This window comes from Lolium perenne, chromosome 2 (genome assembly GCF_019359855.2).
Source record: "Lolium perenne isolate Kyuss_39 chromosome 2, Kyuss_2.0, whole genome shotgun sequence".
NCBI classification, from domain to species: Eukaryota; Viridiplantae; Streptophyta; class Magnoliopsida; order Poales; family Poaceae; genus Lolium; species Lolium perenne.
The window spans coordinates 95813479-95835317 of record NC_067245.2 but is presented as its reverse complement, the minus strand read 5'-3'; the positions used below and the strand labels follow the sequence as shown (position 1 = coordinate 95835317).

General features: G+C 43.3%; 2 protein-coding genes across 3 annotated transcripts; one reads left to right on the top strand and one right to left on the bottom strand.

Annotated features, from left to right (window-relative positions):
• Nucleotides 1-2992: 2992 nt before the first annotated feature.
• LOC127333314 (condensin-2 complex subunit H2) lies at nt 2993-7669 on the top strand. Its single transcript, XM_051359702.2, has 11 exons — nt 2993-3437; nt 3864-3963; nt 4354-4457; nt 4546-4682; nt 4776-5265; nt 5367-5542; nt 5636-5788; nt 5880-5951; nt 6608-6709; nt 6793-6948; nt 7022-7669. The coding sequence occupies exons 1-11, from the start codon at nt 3245-3247 to the stop codon at nt 7358-7360; spliced, it is 2022 nt and encodes a 673-aa protein (XP_051215662.1). The 5' UTR covers nt 2993-3244; the 3' UTR covers nt 7361-7669.
• Nucleotides 7670-9762: 2093 nt separating this feature from the next.
• On the bottom strand, nt 9763-18219 carry LOC127333313 (uncharacterized). Of its 2 annotated transcripts, XM_051359699.2 has the most exons (19): nt 17237-18218; nt 16462-16966; nt 16273-16355; nt 15990-16103; nt 15724-15912; nt 15378-15443; nt 14762-14818; nt 14160-14276; nt 13932-14048; nt 13755-13862; nt 13525-13672; nt 13125-13283; nt 12194-13039; nt 11870-12111; nt 11658-11786; nt 11331-11520; nt 10916-11141; nt 10276-10431; nt 9763-10172 (listed from the first exon to the last, which is right to left on the bottom strand). In XM_051359699.2, exons 1-19 carry the CDS (start codon nt 18080-18082, stop codon nt 10082-10084), a joined length of 4389 nt encoding a protein of 1462 aa, XP_051215659.1. In that variant the 5' UTR covers nt 18083-18218; the 3' UTR covers nt 9763-10081. The 2 variants fall into 2 exon arrangements, with proteins under 2 accessions (XP_051215659.1, XP_051215660.1); XM_051359700.2 differs by lacking the exon at nt 13125-13283 and having other exon boundaries at nt 17237-18219.
• Between the last annotated feature and the right edge of the window lie 3620 nt (nt 18220-21839).

The following is a 21839-nucleotide window of genomic DNA, read 5'->3' as shown; positions in this document are numbered from 1 at the left end:
GTAAATCACTTCGGTGAAGATGTAGATCGGGGTCTTCTCCTTTGATTCTCCAAAGATCAAGAGTTTTGGATGGTTGGAGGAGGAGATCAAGTGAATCTTGTGTTTTCTTGTGGCTCAACAATGGTGGATGAACTTGTGAGAGAGTGATCAACCAAAGCTTGGGGAAGAAGGGGTTATTTATACCCCCACCATATCGAGCCATTGCAGAATCTAGGGCTGGAATTTCTGGTGTACGTTGGGGCCGGAATTCCCCCCCCCCCCTCAACAGAAATGTCCGGCCAAATTTCCGGGGGGTGTACTAAGAACCCAGACTTTAAGTCCTTTGCCGAATTTTGGGGCCCGAAAATTCAGAGAGAATTTCCGGCCCGGAATTTCCAGCCTAGCAAATTCTAGTTTTCCTATTTGTTCTTCCTTTTCAACACATGAGTCTTCCCTTTTAATTCTTCTCAATTCAAACATACTATAGATCATATATGCACACTAAGCCACATTAGATTATCACACATGTTGTCATCAAACACACAAAACCATAATTATGGAGAGATGTTCTTTCACTACTCACACATGGAAGCAATCAATAACATCATCATAATCTTGTGTATGGAATAAAGGTAATGGTATGAATTCAAATACAAATCCACAATAGCAATTGAGATCACAACTATGGGTTGAATAAGAAAGGGATTGGTGATGGTGATGAAGATGCAATGGCTGATGATGAGGGGATGATGCCTTGTCCTCCAATGATCCGTGTAGCTGCCCGGACTATGTCTTCTCCCAAGTTCCTCCTCTAGATCTCTCTCAGAGGTGGTGCTTCATTGTTTGTGGCGGTTGTGAATGTTGGATCTCCCTTCCATCTACGCGAGGTAAAAGTATTTGACAAGGCAAAGCTCTTGGCACCGCTTACGGGTGGACGATACAGGCGGGGTCCCCCTGTACCAATGCTCGCTAAACATTATGGAGTTTCTCCTCGCGTCCTCCTTTGGCCCAGGTGGGTGGTTAAGTGCTTATATGACTTTTATCACGTCAAAAAACCACAGAGGGATAGTTTTTATTGATAGTTTCATCATTGCCTTATTATTTTGAGATCTTGCCGAAATAAGCATAAAAGGTGTGCGCAAGCGCAGTGAAACAACAAAATCCTATTGCTACACATGGATAGCTATGTAAAATAAAGGGGTAAAAACACTCAAAAAATTCACTCATCAGCGTGGTGTTCCACTTGAACCCATGTGGTGGGTCTAGACTTTCTAGGAGAAATCCATCAGCTGGTGGATGTCGGAGCAACATCCTCTGAAAACATGGTGGGCAATATTTATACGAAGGCAAATATGCTGTTTGCATATCTTGGGTGGCAATTTAGTGTCGCTAGTGCGGCAAGATTGTCGAATTGGTTGACACGTGTCACCAAAGGCAGGTTGTTTTAATATCGGAGCGACGACCTGAGATGTCGGTGCGGTGGGTGTGGTATGCGTGCAGTTTGCCTTGTGTAGTTTGGGATGCGGGAGGCCGAGTCGCGTGACATTGCGGCTCGATCACGCACATGTGTACATTAGAATGATGGTCCCGGAAGGTGGTGGTGGCGGTCCACCCGGGGTGGCAGAGCAGTTGGATATTTGGACGATGGTCCCAACACTTCGGAAGTGTTGAGGGTGTCGACCTTTTGTCGTGTGTACGACGTGGTTGCCCACGTTGGCGCAACTCTTATGGAGGGCTGGCTTCTTCATATTTGTTGAAGCATCTTGTGTGTCTACTCCTTCCATAGCAGCCACAACATTTCTTTTCGTCATTGGTGGAAAACCAACATGATCTTTGTGGTGTGATGTTTGGGCATGGCATGCATGAAGCCTCTTGTCGTTGTTGTTCAGGTGGGTTTAGTCCTTGTTGTATCCGTTTTTATTTTCATTTTTTGCTAATTGATTGATTAAATTTCTTCTTTTAAATCAATAAAATAGTCTAGCTTTTGCCTCGTCTCGAAAGAAAGTAGTGTCTCTAAACTCTAGTGTTGCTCGCCAAGGTTTTCACAAACTATGATATTTATCGTAAGGTAATGTGTGTCTAAATAGATCCTAATAAACTGATAAAATTACCGCCATGTGGTTTCATTGCGAAATACTTGGGGTTGTGAGCTCACTGTGCTGGAAGGCTGGACTAGAGCTGAGCTTGTGATCGTTAAGCTCAGATCATTAAGCTCGTTAGCTAAAATCATTGCTTGGCTCTGTTTGTTATGTGCTCGTGAGCGGTCATGATATGCTCGTTAAGATAATCAATTCTTTTTGCTAATAGGTTAAGTAGTACATACATGTATTAATAATGTATGAGTGTAGCAACATGGTACATGCATCAGGATTTGGCTAGCAAAACAAGCTATGCATGAGCAGTCCCGTTGGTCCAAGTTGATAAGCTAGATAAGGGCTAATTAACGAGCTTAATAAGCTGCTCACGATACTCGCTAGCTTGCCCATTTAGCTTATTAATGGTATCGAGCTAAAATCGTTATTTAGCTTTATTTATTACTATAATGAGTCGACCTAAATGGACGAGTCACCCATTAAGTTCGTCGAGGTTCAAGATTTAGGGCTCCTTTGATGATATAAAGGATTTATAAAGGAATTGTGTAGGATTTGGATCCAGTGGAAAAAATTTCTATGTAAGTTGTTTGATTTATAGAAACTTTTTGTTTAAATACTATAGGAAAAAACCATTAGATCATACCTCATGGATTTTTTTGATAGAATCAAACACACTTTAGCTTTCCACATGATTCAAATACGCATGACATCTCAACCCTTTGCTTTTTCTATTACTGTGTTTTTCCTATCATATATGAATTAAAAGAGACCTTATGTGGAGTTTTTAGTTGGAGGGGCTCGGGCGCCGGCGAGGGAATAGCTGGGTGAGGGAGGTCAAAGCGTTTTCCTCTCTGCAAGTGGTTGGCTAGTGCAAAAAGCAAGGTGCTTTGGCACTTTCTCCCTATAGTCCTCGTTTGTTTCATAAACCGCACAACGGCTCTTCTCTTCACCAAAACTCAGATCCCGCCGCTCCAAATCCACCGAGCGGGAGTGCTACCAAATCCAAAAATTCCCCAATCCACTCCCAAACCCTAGCCCCCTGTGGTTCTCCTTCCCCTTCCGCTCCACGCTTCCAAGCACCCTCACCTCGCGCCCCGGTCCACGCCTCTAGGGATTCCAACCCACCGAATGCCTCTTCGCGCCCAGTAGCTTCCTTGTCTGAGCGGCGCGCCATGGAGGACGGCAGCGGCGGCGGCGGGGAGGGGAGCACGAGCGCGGGGAGGTTCCCCATACTGCAGGCCAACCGGGACCCCGAGTCCAACTGGGAGGTGGACGTCGCCAAGAGCCTCGAGGACTACCTCCTCAAGATCTGCTCAGGCGAGATCTCCGGCGAGGACGGGGCCTACAACTTCAACTTCGCCGAAGGTGCGCTGCTGTGGTTTTCTTGCGGCCAATCAGTTGGGTTTCTTTAACAGGTTGCGCAAGCTGCCAGGTTTTGGGAAAAAGGTTCGAAATTGGGACGGTAGAAAGTTCAATTTTTTTTTTCTTGTGTGGCTAGTTTGCTTGTGGATGGAGATTGACATCTATAGAACTGTGATTTCTGGGTGGTTTTTGTGTTTTGCTCGAGTAATCTTTGATGAAAGCAGCTTCTTTTAGATGGGTTTATGGTTGTTTTTGTCCCTAAGGCGCTTAGAAAACCTGGAATTTCATTCGTCAGTGGTTTCTCCTTTCTTTCTTTCCCAAGGTTTCTTGACACTAAAACTAAATCAGGCTTCTTTTGCACTAGAAGAGTTACTCTCTTTGTGTAAACCCTTCCCCTGCGCTGTTTATTTATGGTCCATTCGTGTGCAGCGGCGCTATTGATCCAAGGATCAGTTCAAGTTTACAGCCGCAAGGTGGAGTACCTCTACTCATTGGTGCTACATGCGCTGGAATTTCTCTCGCAAAATAAGTAAGGATATATCAGTTTTCTCTTACATCATCTACCGTATGCTACCTTGCCTATATATACTAGAACATTGCATATCTTGCTTCAAGTGTACCCCAAACTGCCAGACAGTGATACCCTAGTAGAGCTTGTTAGTTTTGGCTTCTTCAAGTAACAACACAGAAACAGCTATTGGTGTCCGCTAGATACCCTAGTAGAGTCTCTTAGTTTTGGCTTATCTCTGGTATGTTTTGTTTGTGTATATGTACCATTCAAATTTCTTGGCCATGGACAAAATATTGGCCTTTGTTTGGACGGTTGCCAATTATTGCCTTGCACATGCCCCTTTGGTCACCCCTAGTGCATTTTTTTCAGTTCACCTGCAAATTATCTAAAACATTTCAACTGTACCAGGCAAGATCAACAAGAAAAGGCTTCTGTTGAAACAAATGAAAATGATCCTAGCACTGCCGCCAACAAAGAAGATGATTTGTTTGCTGGGTTAGACAATGTCCCAGGTAACTGCACATTCTAAGGTTATAACAGCCAGATCCTTACTTTGAACGGCACAAAGTTAAACCTATATTCTCCCTTCTAAACTACCAGCGGAATCGAGGACCACTTTGGACAATAATCTTGACCGAGATGATTTGCGAAGAAAAATTGTGAGGCCGCCAGCAAATCTGTTGGTGTTTGAAGGAGATGGTGTTGATAGCGAAGCGAGCGAGTTGGATTCCTATTTGGTAATGTTATATTCCTTTACTTGCAATTGGGACTGATAACATGTGCTGCTATACTCAAGTACTTAACTAGTCTTAGTTATTTCTTTGTTGCAGTTAGCCACATGTGGTTTCTATGGCGATTTCCTGCTGCTGGATCCACGTGATGCACCAGCTGTTTTGGACTTTTTGCAAGGAAAAGAATCAGGCAAAGAAGATATTCCGGCTTATAGAGGTGGCTCTGCACCGTCTAAAACCAGAAACAATGTCTTTGCTTCTCCAAATGTAAGGTCAGGGGGTACTGCCCGTAGACGAACCCCTGGGAAAGCCCCAATCCCTGGGGAAGTCCCAACCCCTGGGAAAGTCCCAGAAATTGCAGGTCATAGTCATGATAATATCTTGGACCCCAATGTAAATCCCGGCGATTGGTCTGGTCATCCTTTTGATCATCCTTTTGAGCCTGATATTCCTGGTCCAAGCATGTCCCAGCATGATGATGAAGAGACTGGGTGCCCAGATCCTGACAGTGGTTCTGATGACGAGGACCCATATGAGTTGCTCGATCCGCATGAACCTAGCAACCTGAAGATCAAACCTTATAAGAGAGGTATCGGAAGATGTTGTTTCCAGACAAAGCTGATTTATTTCCTTATATGTTATCTTCAGTAATTGTTTATTGAATCTCCTTTTCTGATTTGTTTGAAACAGTGAAAGGTTTTTCAAGGAAAGTTATTGGCGCACCAAAGAAGAAAACTCTTGCATCTATATTTCCTGTGGCAAAGATTGACGGTGTTGTTAGTCCTGAACTAACAAAATCTTTTGAAGTACAAATGTCTCAGCAGGAAAACCCCCATGCTTCTCAATCAGTACCTCTTTACGAAAAGGTGTTCTGAATTGTTGCAAAAATGTGATATTCCCAGTAGCCATGTAAGATATTTCCATTTTAGTTAACTTGTTGCTACCTGTCAAAATTGCAGCTTAGGATGTCATTTGAATCTGGAGAAGAACATTACCAACCCGAAGAAGAAAATCAGCCTAATGATTATGTACATGATTCCGATAGTAATGACGAGCCAGATAATATACCGAATTATGACACTGAGATTGACAGTCCAAGATATTCGGATAAGGTTCATCTTCTTTAGTTTTGTATTAGTTGGTCGCTTTGTTCATTCAACCAATAATTTGGTAACCTGACATGCTTATTATATCTCAATCTAGAATGTGGATGTTCCGGTTACACAGGAGATCCCGGAAGGAAAAAGCCTTGCTGATATGTGTCGGTCACATCTGGTAAATCTGAAGTACCACTAATAGCTTTTCTCTTTGAAATTTACTGAACCTCTGTGTGCGTGTGTGTGCACGAGCGCGACATGATTCATAAATTGGTGTTCATAAATATGGTGCTAAACTTGTTCGAGAAAATGCTAGGTTGCTTATTTATTTCATGTGTCTTCACTTTTCATATATTCGGTGGTTAAGGCATGCAATAGGCTTCTTGTAGTGGTCCCCTAATAGATAAGTGATATGATTGAATTAATTTGATGGCTTATTGCCTAATTTGTTCTTGACACATCAGTATTACATTACTCTGGTGCGACTTGAAGAAGTGCTTGTTGCGCCTGACTGAACCAGACAACTAGTCAAGCTTGTACGCATGGCGATTATCACAGATGTTTCTTTTATCCCATAACGCAGAGCAATTTAGGCACCGTTTGTTCAGCCATTGTGCCCTTCTAAACACGACTTAGTATCTTAAGGGTTTTATGTTTTCTGGTAATGGATAAATTTCCATGGACTTCTTCACGAAGTCATTAAAGCATGGATTTTGTTAAAAAAAGTTTTGAAGAGAGAATTCCAAATGATAATGGCTAATTTTGAATTGTTTCTTTTTAGTTTTTTTGCTTATCTCGTCAACTTCCAAAACTAACATGGATACCTCTCAATAGGATCTTCTCCTTGCTAACATAGCTGAGGCCGAACAACAAACCGAGCTGGATGCACGAGTTTCAACATGGAAACAACGAATAGAGCATGCCTTGGAAGTGCAGGTTTGGTTGCATTGAGCTGCTAGCTTGTCTGCATATATGAACTTACGTCCCGCTCACCGCTTCTATATTTCATGCCTTTACAGGATGAAAATCCACCTTTTGATATTGGATTATATGGTGAGCATATCATTGACAAGCTCTCATTAAGAGCTGATACAGGGACTGCATCATTCAGTCAGATTGTTAGTGGCAAAGAAAAGTTCGAGGTTGCAAGAACATTCTCTGCCCTTCTCCAGCTGGTAACCCCCTTTATCTTTGCAGTTGCATAATGGAGTGACACCTAGCATCTACTGAGCTTCGCTCATGTTTCAGGTGAACGGCAGAAGTGTTGATCTGGACAAAGGACAAGTTACGAATGAATTAGTCTGTTACACAGCTGCTAATCCGTTCCACGTAAAGCTCATTGGTTCGAACCGAAGACCAGAAATGGAGGCACGTTTCGCACGCAAGAGAGTCAAGTCTCCTCAACGAAGTTGTGGTGAAGACGGTGAACCCTCTCTGGCGCAACCAGAGTCCTCCAAGAAGCAGCCACATAAAAATGGCAAGAATGGCAAGGTATTGGTTAAGACGGCAGTAAGACTGACTCCTGAAGGAAAGCGGAGGCGAAGGTCTGCTCAACTGGTGCAGCCATTCAACCTGGAATCCAGTTGACGCAAATGAATGGCAGACTGACCCTTGAGGGCATTAGTAGTATGATGTTTCTCTTCTATTGTTGAGTGTCTAGCTCTTTTCTTCTGAGGGACGTTCAGTGTCTAGCTGATGGCAGAGGTTGATAAGCAGGGTGGACTACTAAGGTATGACTTAGGGCCTAGCTAGGTGGTGCATATGTACAATAGATCATTTGTGCTGTTCTGTATGTATATTATCGACCCAAATGTAATGTTAACCAGAAACATTTTTGGGCCAGAACTGCCCTTATATGGGCAAACACATTGTTCAATAATAATTCTAATTCAGTGATGGGGACTTGTGTAACGGTCTAGTGAAAAACATGAACCTGCAATCTGCAGAGTTCATGACCAATCTTGTTTGTTCTCAATTTTTTGACAAAAATAGCATAGGCGCTACTTTTAATTAAGGTTGAATGGCAATTACGAAAAACAGAGTTTGAAAATAGAAAAAGTCAGACTGCTTCAGGGGATCTTGTCAACGTTCTATTATCTGAATAGCTAATCTTGAAATTCTTTAATCAACTGGTTTGTAAGATGGTATCTGCGCCTCATCAATAGTTGTGCTCACTTCGTCCCGTGAAACATATGTAGATTTATCAAAATTCAGATGTATGTAGATAATATTTAGTGTCTAGATATATTTAAATTTAGACAACACTCTAATCAGACGCGGGGGGGAGTAAGTAAAACCAGCACATGACTCTTACAAGCCTAATATTAACGCCTCTTTTCACATGGATGGGTCAGTTTCGCAGCAGCGAGGCTGTGTTAGCGTTTTTTTTAATAATACGTCTTTTATATTTGTTTCACAAATAATACGTGATTTCAAAATTTTCCGAATCTAGGACTCAGTCGGCCGACCAGATGCCGATCGGCACACTGGTGGCCGTCCAGAGTACCTGTGGTCGGCAGCCAGTCTGTCGATCGGCAGCTGTCCGGTCAACCGAATCTTAGTTCTGATTTTTTTTTTAAAAAAATCAAGTATTATTTGTAAAGATGATGAAAACAATCGTATTATCTTAAAATAATTTGCGACGTGTTACATATAACCATAGAGGTGAGGCGATCGCTGGAATTGCATGCACACTGCAGAATGTCCTATGTGCATCCGCCGCCGAAGCCCTTCTCTTCTTTGGAGTTGTTTAGTACCAATGGCTTGTTTGATTTAAATGAATGGTGTAGGATTTTTGTATGAATTGGAACTATAGGATTTTTTTTTTCTACAAAGGTCGTTTGATTCATAAGATTGCAATCCTTTGGAATTCCTACAAAGTAATCATTTGCACTATGTTTCGTAGGAAATTTTTTCTTCACTCCAACCTCTTTCTACAATTTCTTCAGCTTTCTTGTGCAATCAAACGCTTTGTAGATTTAAAATCCCGTAGTTTCCCAATCCTATAGGATTAGAGAGAACATGCCACATTCCAATCTTGCGTTTTTCCTATTCCCACGTTATGAAATTCTGTGAACCAAACAAGCCCAGTGTTTGACCAGTGTGGATAACCCTTTACAGTGATTTGGTGAAACCCTTATCTTACCCTATCTTCTTTAATCTCCACAAAATACCAATCCACTAGGTAGGGTAGTGTACTGGACATTAGAAAAAAAACACTAGGATTTGGAGAAAAGTGGTAATCAAACTAGTCCGATACACTAGAACCAAACATGCATTTAGTAGCAAGTGAAGATTTGTAGTTTAGTTGGGATTGTACCCACCAATCTCCATAAAAATTCTAATACCAAACAAAGGCCCTAAGGAGTACTACCTCCTTTGTAAAATAAGTGTTTCAATTTTGTCGAGATACAAATATATCTAGATCCATTTTAGTTGTATATATATTCGTATGTAGAATAAGTCTAACACTTATTTTTGAACGGAGGAAGTATTTCAGTATGCATTGACTGCAACTCTTTTGTGTTGATCTAGGCATGTAATGGTGTGATGGAGGTTTGGAGTCCATACTCTCAATTATGGCGAAATGCTTTCTGAAGGCTTAAGCACAATGAGGGACACTTTTCAGTGCTCTCCCAGATTTGCAAACTAGGTGGCGCATCTAGCTAAGAACACTTATAGGTAAATTTTAGTTTCATTTTACCTTTTGTGTTACACTGTGTAACTATCGTATCTATTCAATATAAAGCACCACCAGGCATTCCTTCAAAAAAAAAAAGTTATAACATAAATAATTGCAGTTTTATGTTTGTCCTGCGTGAAATTACTTTAGGTTTGATCAACTTCATACAAAATTATATCAACATCTACAACACCAAGTAAGTTTCTTTAGATCCATCATAATTTTATATATTCGGTGAAACATAAACAGACGGAATAGCTCCTAAAGTGTAAGCAAAACGAGCAGGGAATTTTCACGTCAAGAAACGAGTCAGAACATACAATCCATTATTTTGGCCTTCCCATCAGAAGACACTACGTCACGCACATCAAGCTGATGCTTACATCCTCACACGACTCGCACAAAACAACCAGCACCAATTCAGTTGCCCACACAGAGTTCCATCATGGCTGTCTACGAGATCTACCTTCGGACTACAGTCGCTTCCAGAAACTAAGGCTTTCTACGTAAACTAGATGTACTACCTCTGACCCGATTTAATCGACGCGGACACTACCTACATGCGCTGAACTCAGTCTGCGTCAATTAAAAGCAAACGTAGGGAGTAGCTTTTTAGGTTTAACAGATCATAGGTCGTCTGTGAGAAAATGGAAGAGGGTGTCAGCCTCCCCAAGCCGGCGCAAATTGTCCTCCTTACGGGCTCCAGTGTGACCACACCTTGCAGATACAAGAGAAGCCCTCAGTCAAGCCAGTGAAACACAAAAAAGGATGGTCCACCCATATTCTGTTTCAATATTATGTTTGCAAGGATGTTCTGTACCTCTTGTCGAGCTCCACCTTCTTCTTAAGGTCTTGCACCATACTGCCCAGCCTTCCTATGTGGTGCCGCAGGGCCCCAGCGGTCTCACGCCCTTCTTTGGACTCGCACAGCTTCTTCAAAATACCACATGCGATGAAGAACACTTCACCTTTGTTCCTGAGGGCATTGACAGAGAGATATCATGTCAGGAAATACAGGTTATAAGGCAGCCCATGTTTTCCAATGCTGCGAATCAGAACAAAAGGAGCTCAATTTTCAAATCAGTATCAATCTGGCAGCACTTATGTGTAATCATACCAGGTGAATTCGTTGCAGGCAAGGGGGTGTATGCCATTAAAGCCACAACTTGCCACGCCAAAGGTTAGGCATGCCACCCTTAGCACCCTACCACATGTCATACATAGGATTTATTGCCACAAGTGTGCCCTAATATTTGCTCACCACATAAGCTGTGATTTGCAACACATCTGGCACAAAAAGGTGTGGCATGTGTAGGCACCAACCATACATGCCCTAACTAACTAACTAACACAAAACCGAAAAATGCAACGGTAATCTCTCCCACTGTTTCAAAAAAATAGAAGACCAGAAAAGTACTTACGGATAGTTGAGAACTGAACTGAATACTGTGAGAAATTACCTCAGAAGCTCCTGGAAGATAGTGGTTACCAACTGTGGGTTGTTCACTAAAATCGGTCGAAGATTTGGGAATCTTGCGATGTTCTGCAGTGTATAGAGTACTTGCTTCAAGACTTCCTGGTCAGGGATCCCACGGTTCAGGTTAGGGATTTGCTTCAGCAGAATATCTACAGCACCAGCACCGACAAGTGTCTCACAGCACTTCTCAGAAAGCTTTGTAGCAGTACCTAGAGGAGAAAAGGTACATATACAGTGAAAACCACAGAACTCCTGAAGCAAGTGCCCAGCAAAGGATCAGAAAACAGTATGGTCCTAAGAATGTCAAGGAAGATAGTATGAAACAAAGAACACAACAGTGACATGAAATCAGGCTAGAGAAGAACTTGAAAAGGTAAACTTAAAGAACATATATTTACTTAATGTTGTGCAGGTTTGTCGAATGCTGCTGATGCTCCTACAGCCAGTGATATGCGACAGTGCAGAAATTAGCCTACTGATCAGGCGCATGTTGTCATCAACTTGTTTGGAAGCCTTCTGTATTCTAGACCTTATATCAGCAACTTCTTGCTTTGAAGCTTTCCTCACATGGTAGGCTTTGACATAGGACTGCAAAGGTGAGTTGGTTGTATGTCAAATTAAACTGGAGTATCATATGAAAGGGAACTTGAATAGTGTTTGCTATATCTATCACAAAAAAAGCCCCCTTATGTAACAGAATCATATGATCGGATATCGTTCACGACCTGAATAATAGTAATACACTTCTTTTTTCTAATAGATGCACGTCGTGCTATCCAACCACGAACATGGGACTGGATAGCAGTCACAGCTCGTTTCCTTGATTCAAGAAACAGAACCTTTCTCCACCATCTCTGCAAATTGAGTGGTCATATATACCTTTCCCACATTAAAATGTTACTATCCAATCTAGAAAGAAGCAAAATATCACACATACTTGAATGAGACAGATACAGGAGGTAATTTGTCTGACTTGTTTACGAGCTAACCAACCACGAACTGAGGATTGAATTGCAATGGCTGATTTTCTGATAGACTGGTGTAATATGACCTTCCTCCACCATCTTTGTAGCCTTAAAGCTGAGTACACCACAATTTTTAGTTCAGCACTTTGGTGAAATCTTTTATGCTGACTTTGGTCAAGTGTAAAAAGGGTAGAGTAGACTTGCAGTACAGAACCTGCATGAGTAGTTCCAGTTAGTGCCAGTCAGTAGTCAATAAGAACGCATCAAGAGCAAGAGTTAGTGAATTACATACTAACCCAATAGCCTCTTTCTAGCGAAATGTCCTCTGGCAATACGCTGAATTTCTATTGCAGCATCGTGATGCTGGTGAAAAGCCCAGCTGCACAAGTTCTGTCTTATTACAGATTGGATGGCAATGGTAGCTTCAACTTGCCTTTTGAAACAGATCCGCATGGTGAAACCACGCCAGTGGTTCTGAATTTTAGTTGCAGCAGACATTCTTGAGGATCTATCCTGTACAAATCTTCTATATGCAAACTGTATCTTTCGAGCAGCCATTCCGTCTTTGCAAAGTAAGAAATCGAGCTGGGCAGATACAGGCCGTTCATGCTGGAATGAAGCTCCACAAGAAATATTGCTTCCACAGTCCACGTCATCCTTGTACACAAGTTCAGTGTCTGATGCAATGTTTGCAGTCTCATCTTCAAATAGGTGCTTAGTTACAGTATTTATGGAGCCGCTCTTGCTATGAGGACTAGGAGACGCTACAGACTCATGCCCACTATTGCAGAGCTGAATGGCAGGAGCTACATAGTTACTGTATTGGTCGCCAAGCTGCAGAATGGTGGTTGAGTCTATACATTCCGTCTCATCAAGGCATTGAGGGGCAGCAGAAGCTATTGAGGCACCCGCATCCTTGCAAGCTATGGTTTCAATCTCACCATGGTACATTTCTATGCAATGGCTTTTCGACGAAGCTGTAGTATCCAAGAATTCATGGCTTTCAAAAAGCTCAATGTTCTCAGACCTATTCCTTTCCCTAATCCAAATCCTAACAGCCTGCTGAATCACAATGGCAGATCTTCTCATTCGAACAAATCTATGCCTTTCAAATATGAAAATAAAATATCTGCTGTAGTCTCCTGAAAACAAATGAATAGTTGAGCGTTAACAATTATGGTGCAAAACATGTGCATATATAGTGAGCAATTAGTAATGGAAATGTACCATCTGATCGCCATACTTGCTTATACTTGCTTATCATGTTAACAGCTGACCAAGCTCTTATAGCACCTTGCAGGATAGATATTGATGTCTTAAGCTTATGATATTTGTTCTGTGCAATCATTTGTCTGATTTGAGTTTGTATAGTAGTAGCAGCCCGCTCTGGAGAAATAGTAACATGAATCTCACTTGTTTGCAGAAAAAATCTTATGTTGCTAACACAGCTAGAAACAGTCAAACTATGTAAACCTCGAAGATTTTTTTCCAGCAGCAGAAAATAGTGACTACTACTTTCTCAAAGTATATGTGAAAAAAATTAATTAGTTATATCCTTTAAAAGTGGCAGTTTTCCTCTTGTTCAATGTAACAACAAAACAACCAAATGCAGCGATAAAGGACAAACCCTGTCTCCTGCATGAATCATCTGTGTTATCTGTCTGAGGGGGTTGATACTTCACATCATTCTTTCTTGGAGATATAATTGCAGCAGAAACTTTATTCTGCACGCTTTGGTAGTCCAATCTCGCATTGATAAAATTCCGTAGTTGCTCCTATACAGATTAGTCTGTCAATGTAGGTGTTTCATGCATGCTGAACAGAAACAAAAGGAGAAAAATGTGAAAGAAAGATTACCAATCTTTTATCATTAGTCAGATGTGAACATAGGAGTGCAGTTAAAACTATTGCACCCTTTTCATCAAATAATACATCATTGGCTAAGATGTCACTAGCTGGAAAACCCTGCATATATTGCAGAAAAAACATGAGAACACATACACCTGATAATGGTCCAAATGAATAAAATACTACCTGAAGAAAGTCTCCAAGAATTTTTCCTATTTTCCTAGATGGAAAGCTCATGATATCAGTGGAAGTATCTTGCTCGTGGCAACTGAACAGTTTCTTTCGACAATCAGAAAATGTTTCCTAACAGTCAACATAAAGAAAAATGAGCACATAATATACAAAAAATAAACATAAAGATGATTGAATGAATTGACAATGAAGCAGAAGGATTTGACGGAACTGAAGGACAACCTTCAGGGGACAGCCATGAATGCTAATGTTCAAATAGTAACTTATTAAATAGTTCAGCGCTCTCCTGTCAATCTGAGACGAACTTTCCACACTTATGCCATATTTTGCACCTACCACCTGCAAACAAACAATGAAAAATGTAGATAAATCGCACAAACAAGTCAGATAGCCAGAGAGGTTGTAAAGTTAAAACCATTTTTGTTGAAGAGTAGTACACTCAAGTGGTTACAGTGTGTGGTGGTAACGGAAGTACGAAACATTAAACGAAATAAGGTGTTATATATGAGCTAAGAATGCAAAACATATGAGATAGGGAATGCCATCAGCATGCAAATTAGATATATCATGTGCAAATGAAAATAGACAATATGAAACTACTTTCAACAGAAATGAGAATGGGAGCATCCTACAAATGCAAGGACACTCTGAAAAAATGTATTTATGGATGTTCATCCATACTGGGATCATGCACAAAATAGTATTTTCGAGGGCATATCACATGTAGTTAAGGAGCTAACAATTTAATCTTGGTGGTATGTGGTACAGACTGACCTGCACATTTGAGCAAATGGACAACATAGAAAGAGAACAATAACACCTACCTGAATCCAATCGTAAAGCAAGCTCATGTGCGACTTGGTCTCAGAGATTGATTGTTCCTGAAATGAAAGAAGTAGAACACCTCATGAAACAATGAATTAATATTGTTCCCAATAAAATCACAAATACAGAAGCAGATTTATATGTCATTATTATGGAAATTTTGTCTGTTAGTTGAGCAATATTGCATTGTTACTGCAAAACACATATGCCTTGTCCCATTTCTGCCAGTGCAACGCACAGAGTTATGACTGTTTAGTGTTGAAACTTCAATGTGAAGTGTAGTGGAACAAAGTTGATATAGCTTTTTTCTTAGTGCAGGCTACCGCAATAGTTTACTGTGAAAAGAGACCATCTTTTAGTACAATTACACGAGTAAGTAAACCACATGATTCAGCATTTCAGTCTGAAGTCTGATGGAAACAACAACCAGATACAACGCATTGTTCAATAAGGACCGATTTACTAAACTCTAAAGGAACCACACCTTGCAATCATGTGTAGTAGGGTGCTACCTTTTTCGCGATGAAAATAGGGTGCTACTTATTATGCCAAAAATGAATAACAAAAGATTAAGGGAAATAACAATATGTGATCTCCCGAGTACAAGAAACTCACCAGTGTCGGTGCTTTTAACCTGGATAATTCACGAGCTAGTGAAGTTTTGTTTACCAGCAAGGGTAACTGCACAAGAGCACAGGGTTATATATTTGAAGAATAGAATTTATGCACTACTGCAACCCTTCTGATTTAGGCAAGTAACAGTTATCAGATAACTATTTAGACTAAGGGAAGAACATAGCGCTCACAAGTACAGCATATCCCTATTGTAATACACCAATGAAGTGATCGAAAAAACAAAACAGAACATCGAATAATCCAATATTCTAGATCTTTAATACAAACGAAAGGTACAATGTAACAGTAAAATCTTCAACATGAATAACAGCATGTTTAGATTAACCTGCATATGAATGAAGATATTCCATATCAACGAAAGAATTAGTTCCTTGTCGCCATTAGCAATGTCTTCTGCTGAAATTATGACTCCATCTGCATCAGATACTAGAACCCCAGCTTGCTTGATATACTGGATAGCCAGGGTGCAATTTTGCAATTTCTTTTTATGTGTATCTGGCGGAGCAATCACTCTCTGAAAATAATGCATGATGTCACTTTAAATCCAATGGAAGTAAGCATCTAGCTCGTGTGAGGTAAGTAAATGCATACCGAAATAATCGATGCGTCAGAAAGCAGGAGCTGAACAACCCTACAAAGAATTATGCCATCCTGGAGATCTTCAAATAAATTTCCTATAGTGAAGTTATATTCTGACAGAGCAAGCTGGTAAGGAAACATAGTTAGAAAAAAACACCAAATATTCAAAGGAAACTTGTAATCAAAACACAAAATGTCAAAGTTCAGCAGTATGGTCTATAGTAGTATAGTTAATGTTCTAAGATTATTTGTTGCATAGTTTTAGATAGCATGGTAACACTGGCTATTACCATACCTGCTCGTAATTCAGTTTGTATCCCATTGTTGATAGATGCATAAGGAGATCACCTTCTCCATGCATTACCTCAGCCAAAGACTCTAGAATTCAGGAATAATAAGTAAAAGAAGTCTTGAGCGGTTGAGCAAAATACATGCAGGTTCACGAATAAAATTAACCAGAATTAGATGGATTCGGCTATCTTACCCTGAACAATTTGCCGGCTAGATTTTATGTGGGCTTTGTGACAAAACAATGGAGGGGATCCACCATCATCAAGGCTATCGATTCCAGATTTGAGAGGCAGTGCACTTTCCATTTTCGCTCTGTCTAGGGCAGCGACAAGCAGAAACATTCTTTTCAGTATGATGTTGCCTGATGCTTCAGTACAACCTGTTTTGTTGACCCCAGAAGTTTTTGGAGGCATGTTTTGACAAAACAATTGCTTCTCCAGAAGAAGTTTCAGAAAGGTAACCTCCTCCTTGTCCCGTTTCCCGTCTCCAGAAGAAGTTTTTGGAGGCATGTTTTGACAAAACAATTGCTTCTCCTGAAGAAGTTTCATAAGGAGATCACCCCCAAGGACAATATGTAATCCTATCATGAGCCACTCTGGATTGTAACACATGAAAACTCTAGTAGCATTCTCTTTCAGCCTAAGATCAGTAGCGATAGGGCAATGCGCTTTCATCTTCAGTCTTCTCTCATCAATGTTCTGCAAGGAAAAATACAATACTTGTTAGATTGTCAATGGTGGTGCTGACTGGAAGTCAGCTGAAAAGTTTAAAATGTAAGTCGAGTAAATTAAAATCACAGTGTTAAAATACCATACGGACGACTAGAGATAGGACATCATTTTCATTCACGGGCAAACAACAATTGCTGTCCCACGACAGAGATATGCAGCATCCCTCCCAACATAAGGCATTTTTTTGCAAAAAATAAAATAAAATATAAAGCGTTGACCAATGGGGGAAATGCGCACCTTGCAAATTTGGCACATCATGAGGAGCACCTCCTGGCACGCCTGGGCGCTCATGAACTTGCCCATCCTCTCCTCCACATCCTCCAAGCTGCACACCTCCCTGAGGGACTCCCGTAGCACGGCCACCATAGCAGGCGTCATCGCCTTCCTCCTCTCCACGCAACGATCCCCGCCACGGCGCCGCTTCGGGCTGCTCCCGAGCACCCGCTCGCCACCGCGCTTGCCCGCCGCAGATGCGTGCGTGGCCGTGGCGGACGCGGCAGGGGAGCAGCCGCAGGCGGAGGGGTCGCGGAGCAGGAGCGAGAGACATGAGGAGGCGGAGGCGGCGAAGGCGCGGAGGGCGCGCTCGCGGGCGGACTCGGCGCGGCGGGCGGAGCGCGACTGGTCGAGCTCGAGCGCGCGGAGGCGGTGGCCGAGGGGCGTCGCGGTCGCGGCGCCGGCTAGGGTGTTTCTGCGGCCGAGGGGCGCCGGGGTCGCGGCGCCGGCGAGGGGTCTCCTGCGGCCGAGGGGCGCCGGGGTCGCGGCGCCGGCGAGGGGTCTCCTGCGGCTGCGGCCGAGGGGCGCCGGGGTGGGGGCAGGGAGCGGCGTCTTGGAGGCGGTGAAGAAGAGCGGGGAGGGAGATTTGGGGTTGGGGTTGGGTTTTGGGGTGCGGAGGTTGGAGACGTCGCGGAAGGGGGAGCCGGTGACGGTGAGCTCGCGGCGGCTCATGGCGGCGGTGGGGAGGAGATCTTCTACTGTGGAGAAGGAGATGGGGGCCTTATCAACCGGAAGAGAAGGTTCTGGAGCTTCCATGGATTTCGGGGTGGCGAGAGCTTCCATGGATTTCGGGGTGGCGAGAGCTTCCATGGATTTCGGGATGGCTCGCCGTCGCCGAGGAGCGGGGATTGTGGGGGTAGTTGGTTTTGGGTGATTTGAGCGGCAAATTGCTGGTGGAGGCCGAACGGTCGTATTTCAAAATGAACCCTCGTCTGCTCAATCTCCTTGAACCTGTGCTTGGGGACGTGTTATCTCCAGCGGGGCGATATATTTCGGACGTCTAAATTATTCGTCTACGTGCCCGATGAATTTCGTCCATCGAGAGAGATTTCTATTCCTCTACATGAGAGTTCCGGCCGACACTTGTTGTCGCACTCACCTAGTATATTTGAGATCATACAACAACATTGAAAATATCTAGGACAAAGAGATATCTATTCCCGCTTCATATCATAGATTTCTATCCTACACACCAGTGAGATATTCCCGTTTCTGAGTAGAATCTATATTTTAAAATTAGTGCTAACATGTTCAAACAAATTAAACATACAATTTTTTAAATTAGCTACTTCTAAGGCCCCGCCTCGTCATTCTCACGGAGGCGCTTCCTGCTTGTCACCTCCTCCGAAGAGGTACTGGTGGTCGACGCGTCCGATGAGCTTGAGTCCCCCTTCGACGAGTGGTCATTGGGGTCTTCGTCCTCGTCCATGAACGGATGATGAGCCTCCGCATGCGTCTGCGCCTTCGTCCGGGCCCTTGCCTCCTTACTTGCCGTCATCTCCTCCTCGGCCTCCTCCTCCGCCTCCAGCCGTGCCCACCTTGCATCTTCATCTTCTTCCTTCTCCTCCTCGTCCTAGCCATTGTGGCCAATGGCATCCCCCTCCTCGACGATGGCCTCCCCCTCCTGCTCGCCCTCCATCGGTGGGGAGCTAGAGCTGCTAGGCGTGGCAGCTCTATCCCACCAATGCCGCCATCCCGGCGGCTTCCCCTCGATGTCGGTGTCCGATGGAAACGATAGGTTGCTCATGGCTTGATGCATGTAGTATGGCGGTTGGAGATGAAGATGAACGGCATGTCGGTTGGAGATGAATTAGCGCAGGCGCAAGGGTCATATTTAGCGGGGATTAATGGCGACGCGTATAACAAAGAGGGTTATGGTTGCTCTTCCGCGACGGTTCGGCACTACATTCCGGCGATTCGCGCGTCGATCGATGCGGTTGCCACTCCGGCGGTTTCCCTCCCCGGCAGTTCTTGTGCTTAATTCGTGCCCACTCGAGCCAGGGTCGCTGCCAGGCGGGCCCGTGGGAGAAGCGAGCGGACGCTCGGCGCGACCACGCAGCGTTCGCGGAGACGTGCCGTATTTTTGCGCCGCGTTTGCGTTTCCGCGGACGGCCCGGACACTATCCGTCGCCCCGCTAGAGCAGGGTGCAGACACATTTCCGGTCCGCGCGAACACAAAATTTCTAAGGAATCAATCCTACAAATCAAACAAACATTATATGAAAATTTTCTATATGATTTAATCATGCACATTTCTGATGCAATCCTTTGACTCAAACATGGCTCCTGCATTGTGTTGCTCTCATGTTGTTGATGCTGCTCGCCGCTGACTGCAAGACAACACTTTTCTCGAAGCTGGCCAAGTCCTTCCACCTACTCACCAACTCCTTGGGCATTCAAGGGTGAAGGGTACATTGATGGGGAGAGATTGGAAGATGTCCTTCTTCGGAGGAAATCGACATTGATTGAGACATGGCTTTATGGTTTAGTTTGGGCGATGTTGTTGTGCGTTGTGTTAGTGTGTGTGATAGAAAGTATTTGGATTATCGTTGTAAGCTAAAAGGCGTTGTTTGTCGCTTAGCTACTTCTCTCACCCTTCCACGTTGTATAAATTTCTATCTACTACTTAAATCTACTACTTAAAAAGAAGGAACGTGTTCCGCCTTCTCCCCCTATTTCGCCGTCCTTTTGGTCGTTTTGGTCGCGCTCGTCCCCGCACGCTTTCAAATGGGCCGGCCCAATGAAATGTAGGTAGTAGATTCGTTGGTGGGGACTCCTGCTTGCCTTCCTCTGAGAGAACCCAAAACCCTACCCCGCGTCACCGGGCATCCTGCACACGAATCCGGCCGACACCACCTATCCCTCGACTGTCCATGTCCTCCACCGCACGGATCCGTCATCCAGTGCACCACCTCTCCCCCGACGCCCTGCCCAGATCATCTCTCCTCGACTCACGCCGTACAACGTGCTGTCGATAGAGCCCCTTCCGCCTCCCTCCAGATCGCCTGTGCCGGCAAAGGACGCCGCCCCGACACCTCATACCCGCGTCTGCGATGGTGCCTAATATAGCTACCCCTGCCGCCCACCCTACCAGCCCCTCCCTTATGCTCGCCTACAACGGCGAAGGCCGCCGCCGCGACACATCGGAAGCGGTTCCGACGACCCCGTTCCCCGTCATCACCCGCGTAGAGCTCCAACCGGGGCGAGTTACCAACGAAGGAAGTTCTGGCCGCCGTGTCCTAGCAGATCTAAGACTCTAACCCCAATCTCCAATATCTTTGACCTCCTCTTCTGTATCTCATCTCTGCAGATTCGTGGAGAGTAGAGATGTTCCCCGTGGGAGAGGAGATATGGAAGTTCGGCGATTTTGGTATGCGGGACGACCGGTGCTCAGCGACCAGGGACTGTAAATTTTATGAGAAATCCACGCGAGTTGTACATTGCAACCATCGATTGGAGAAGGATTGGCGACCAAGGACGGGATTTTCTTGCATTCTATAATTCCTAATTTTCCATGTAATCAACTAATCTCTTTGCTAAGACAATGGCCGTACCTACGGTACAAAAGCTATTAAGGCTGCCATTTTGCCAGATGTGTAGATGCAATCATAAGCTATGACCAAATTGATTCATGCCACCGTTCAGTGCTCTTTTCTCCCTTTGTATGTCAGCTTCAGTCAAAAATATATGTTGAGGTATTTCCTGCCACTTATGATCTATTATCAAGGTTCATGTTTCTACTAGACGCCCCAAATTTTAATTTATTGGCCTATACCAATGTGCTCCTGCATCCCACATTAATTTAACCAGTTATAATCAAGAAATAAATATACATTGGTTGATGGATATTTAATAGTATATTTGTGCACTCGTTTCAAAAAAAAAAGTATATTTGTGCAAAGCAGAAATGAATTACTCCGTAACTTGTATATTTGGTTGATCACCATACAAAGCCCAAGTGCATGACAGGTGGAGTTTAGGAATTTGTAGATTTAAATAGTTGAAATTCCTGATTGGATTGTGTTCTCTACATGTTTCTTTGTAGAGATAAAATAGCTGATTGCAGTTGCATATAATCTTGCCTGTGAATGATGCCATGGAAATGGTGATGTTTTCCGACCAACAACTTCTGGAGTACATATTAAATAAATGTTCTTTTATCTCGTCGTATGTCTCATCAACATGTTTCTATTTGGAAAATTCATAAAAGATATATGGTGTTTGAATAGTTTAGGGGTGGTAAACACATCTTAACAAGATATTCGGTACGTCAGGTGCTCATTTACTCCCGCCGATTGATAGTTAATTCTACCATTTCTTCTGACTATAAAATTACTCTTGATGATGGCAGAGACACCATAAATGGGAGGTTCTACTCTCTTCAGACCTTTTTTCACTTGGCAAAGTAGACTCATTTCAGCCGATCGAGCAATCTCTTTGCTATAGGCAGCCGCCGGAGCAGGTAGTGTAATCTAAAAGCAAGGTTGATTTTTTTTTTTACCTCGGCAGTCCGAACGGAACAATCAACTTAGATTGATATATTTGTGATCTGTGTTTCTCCTCGCTG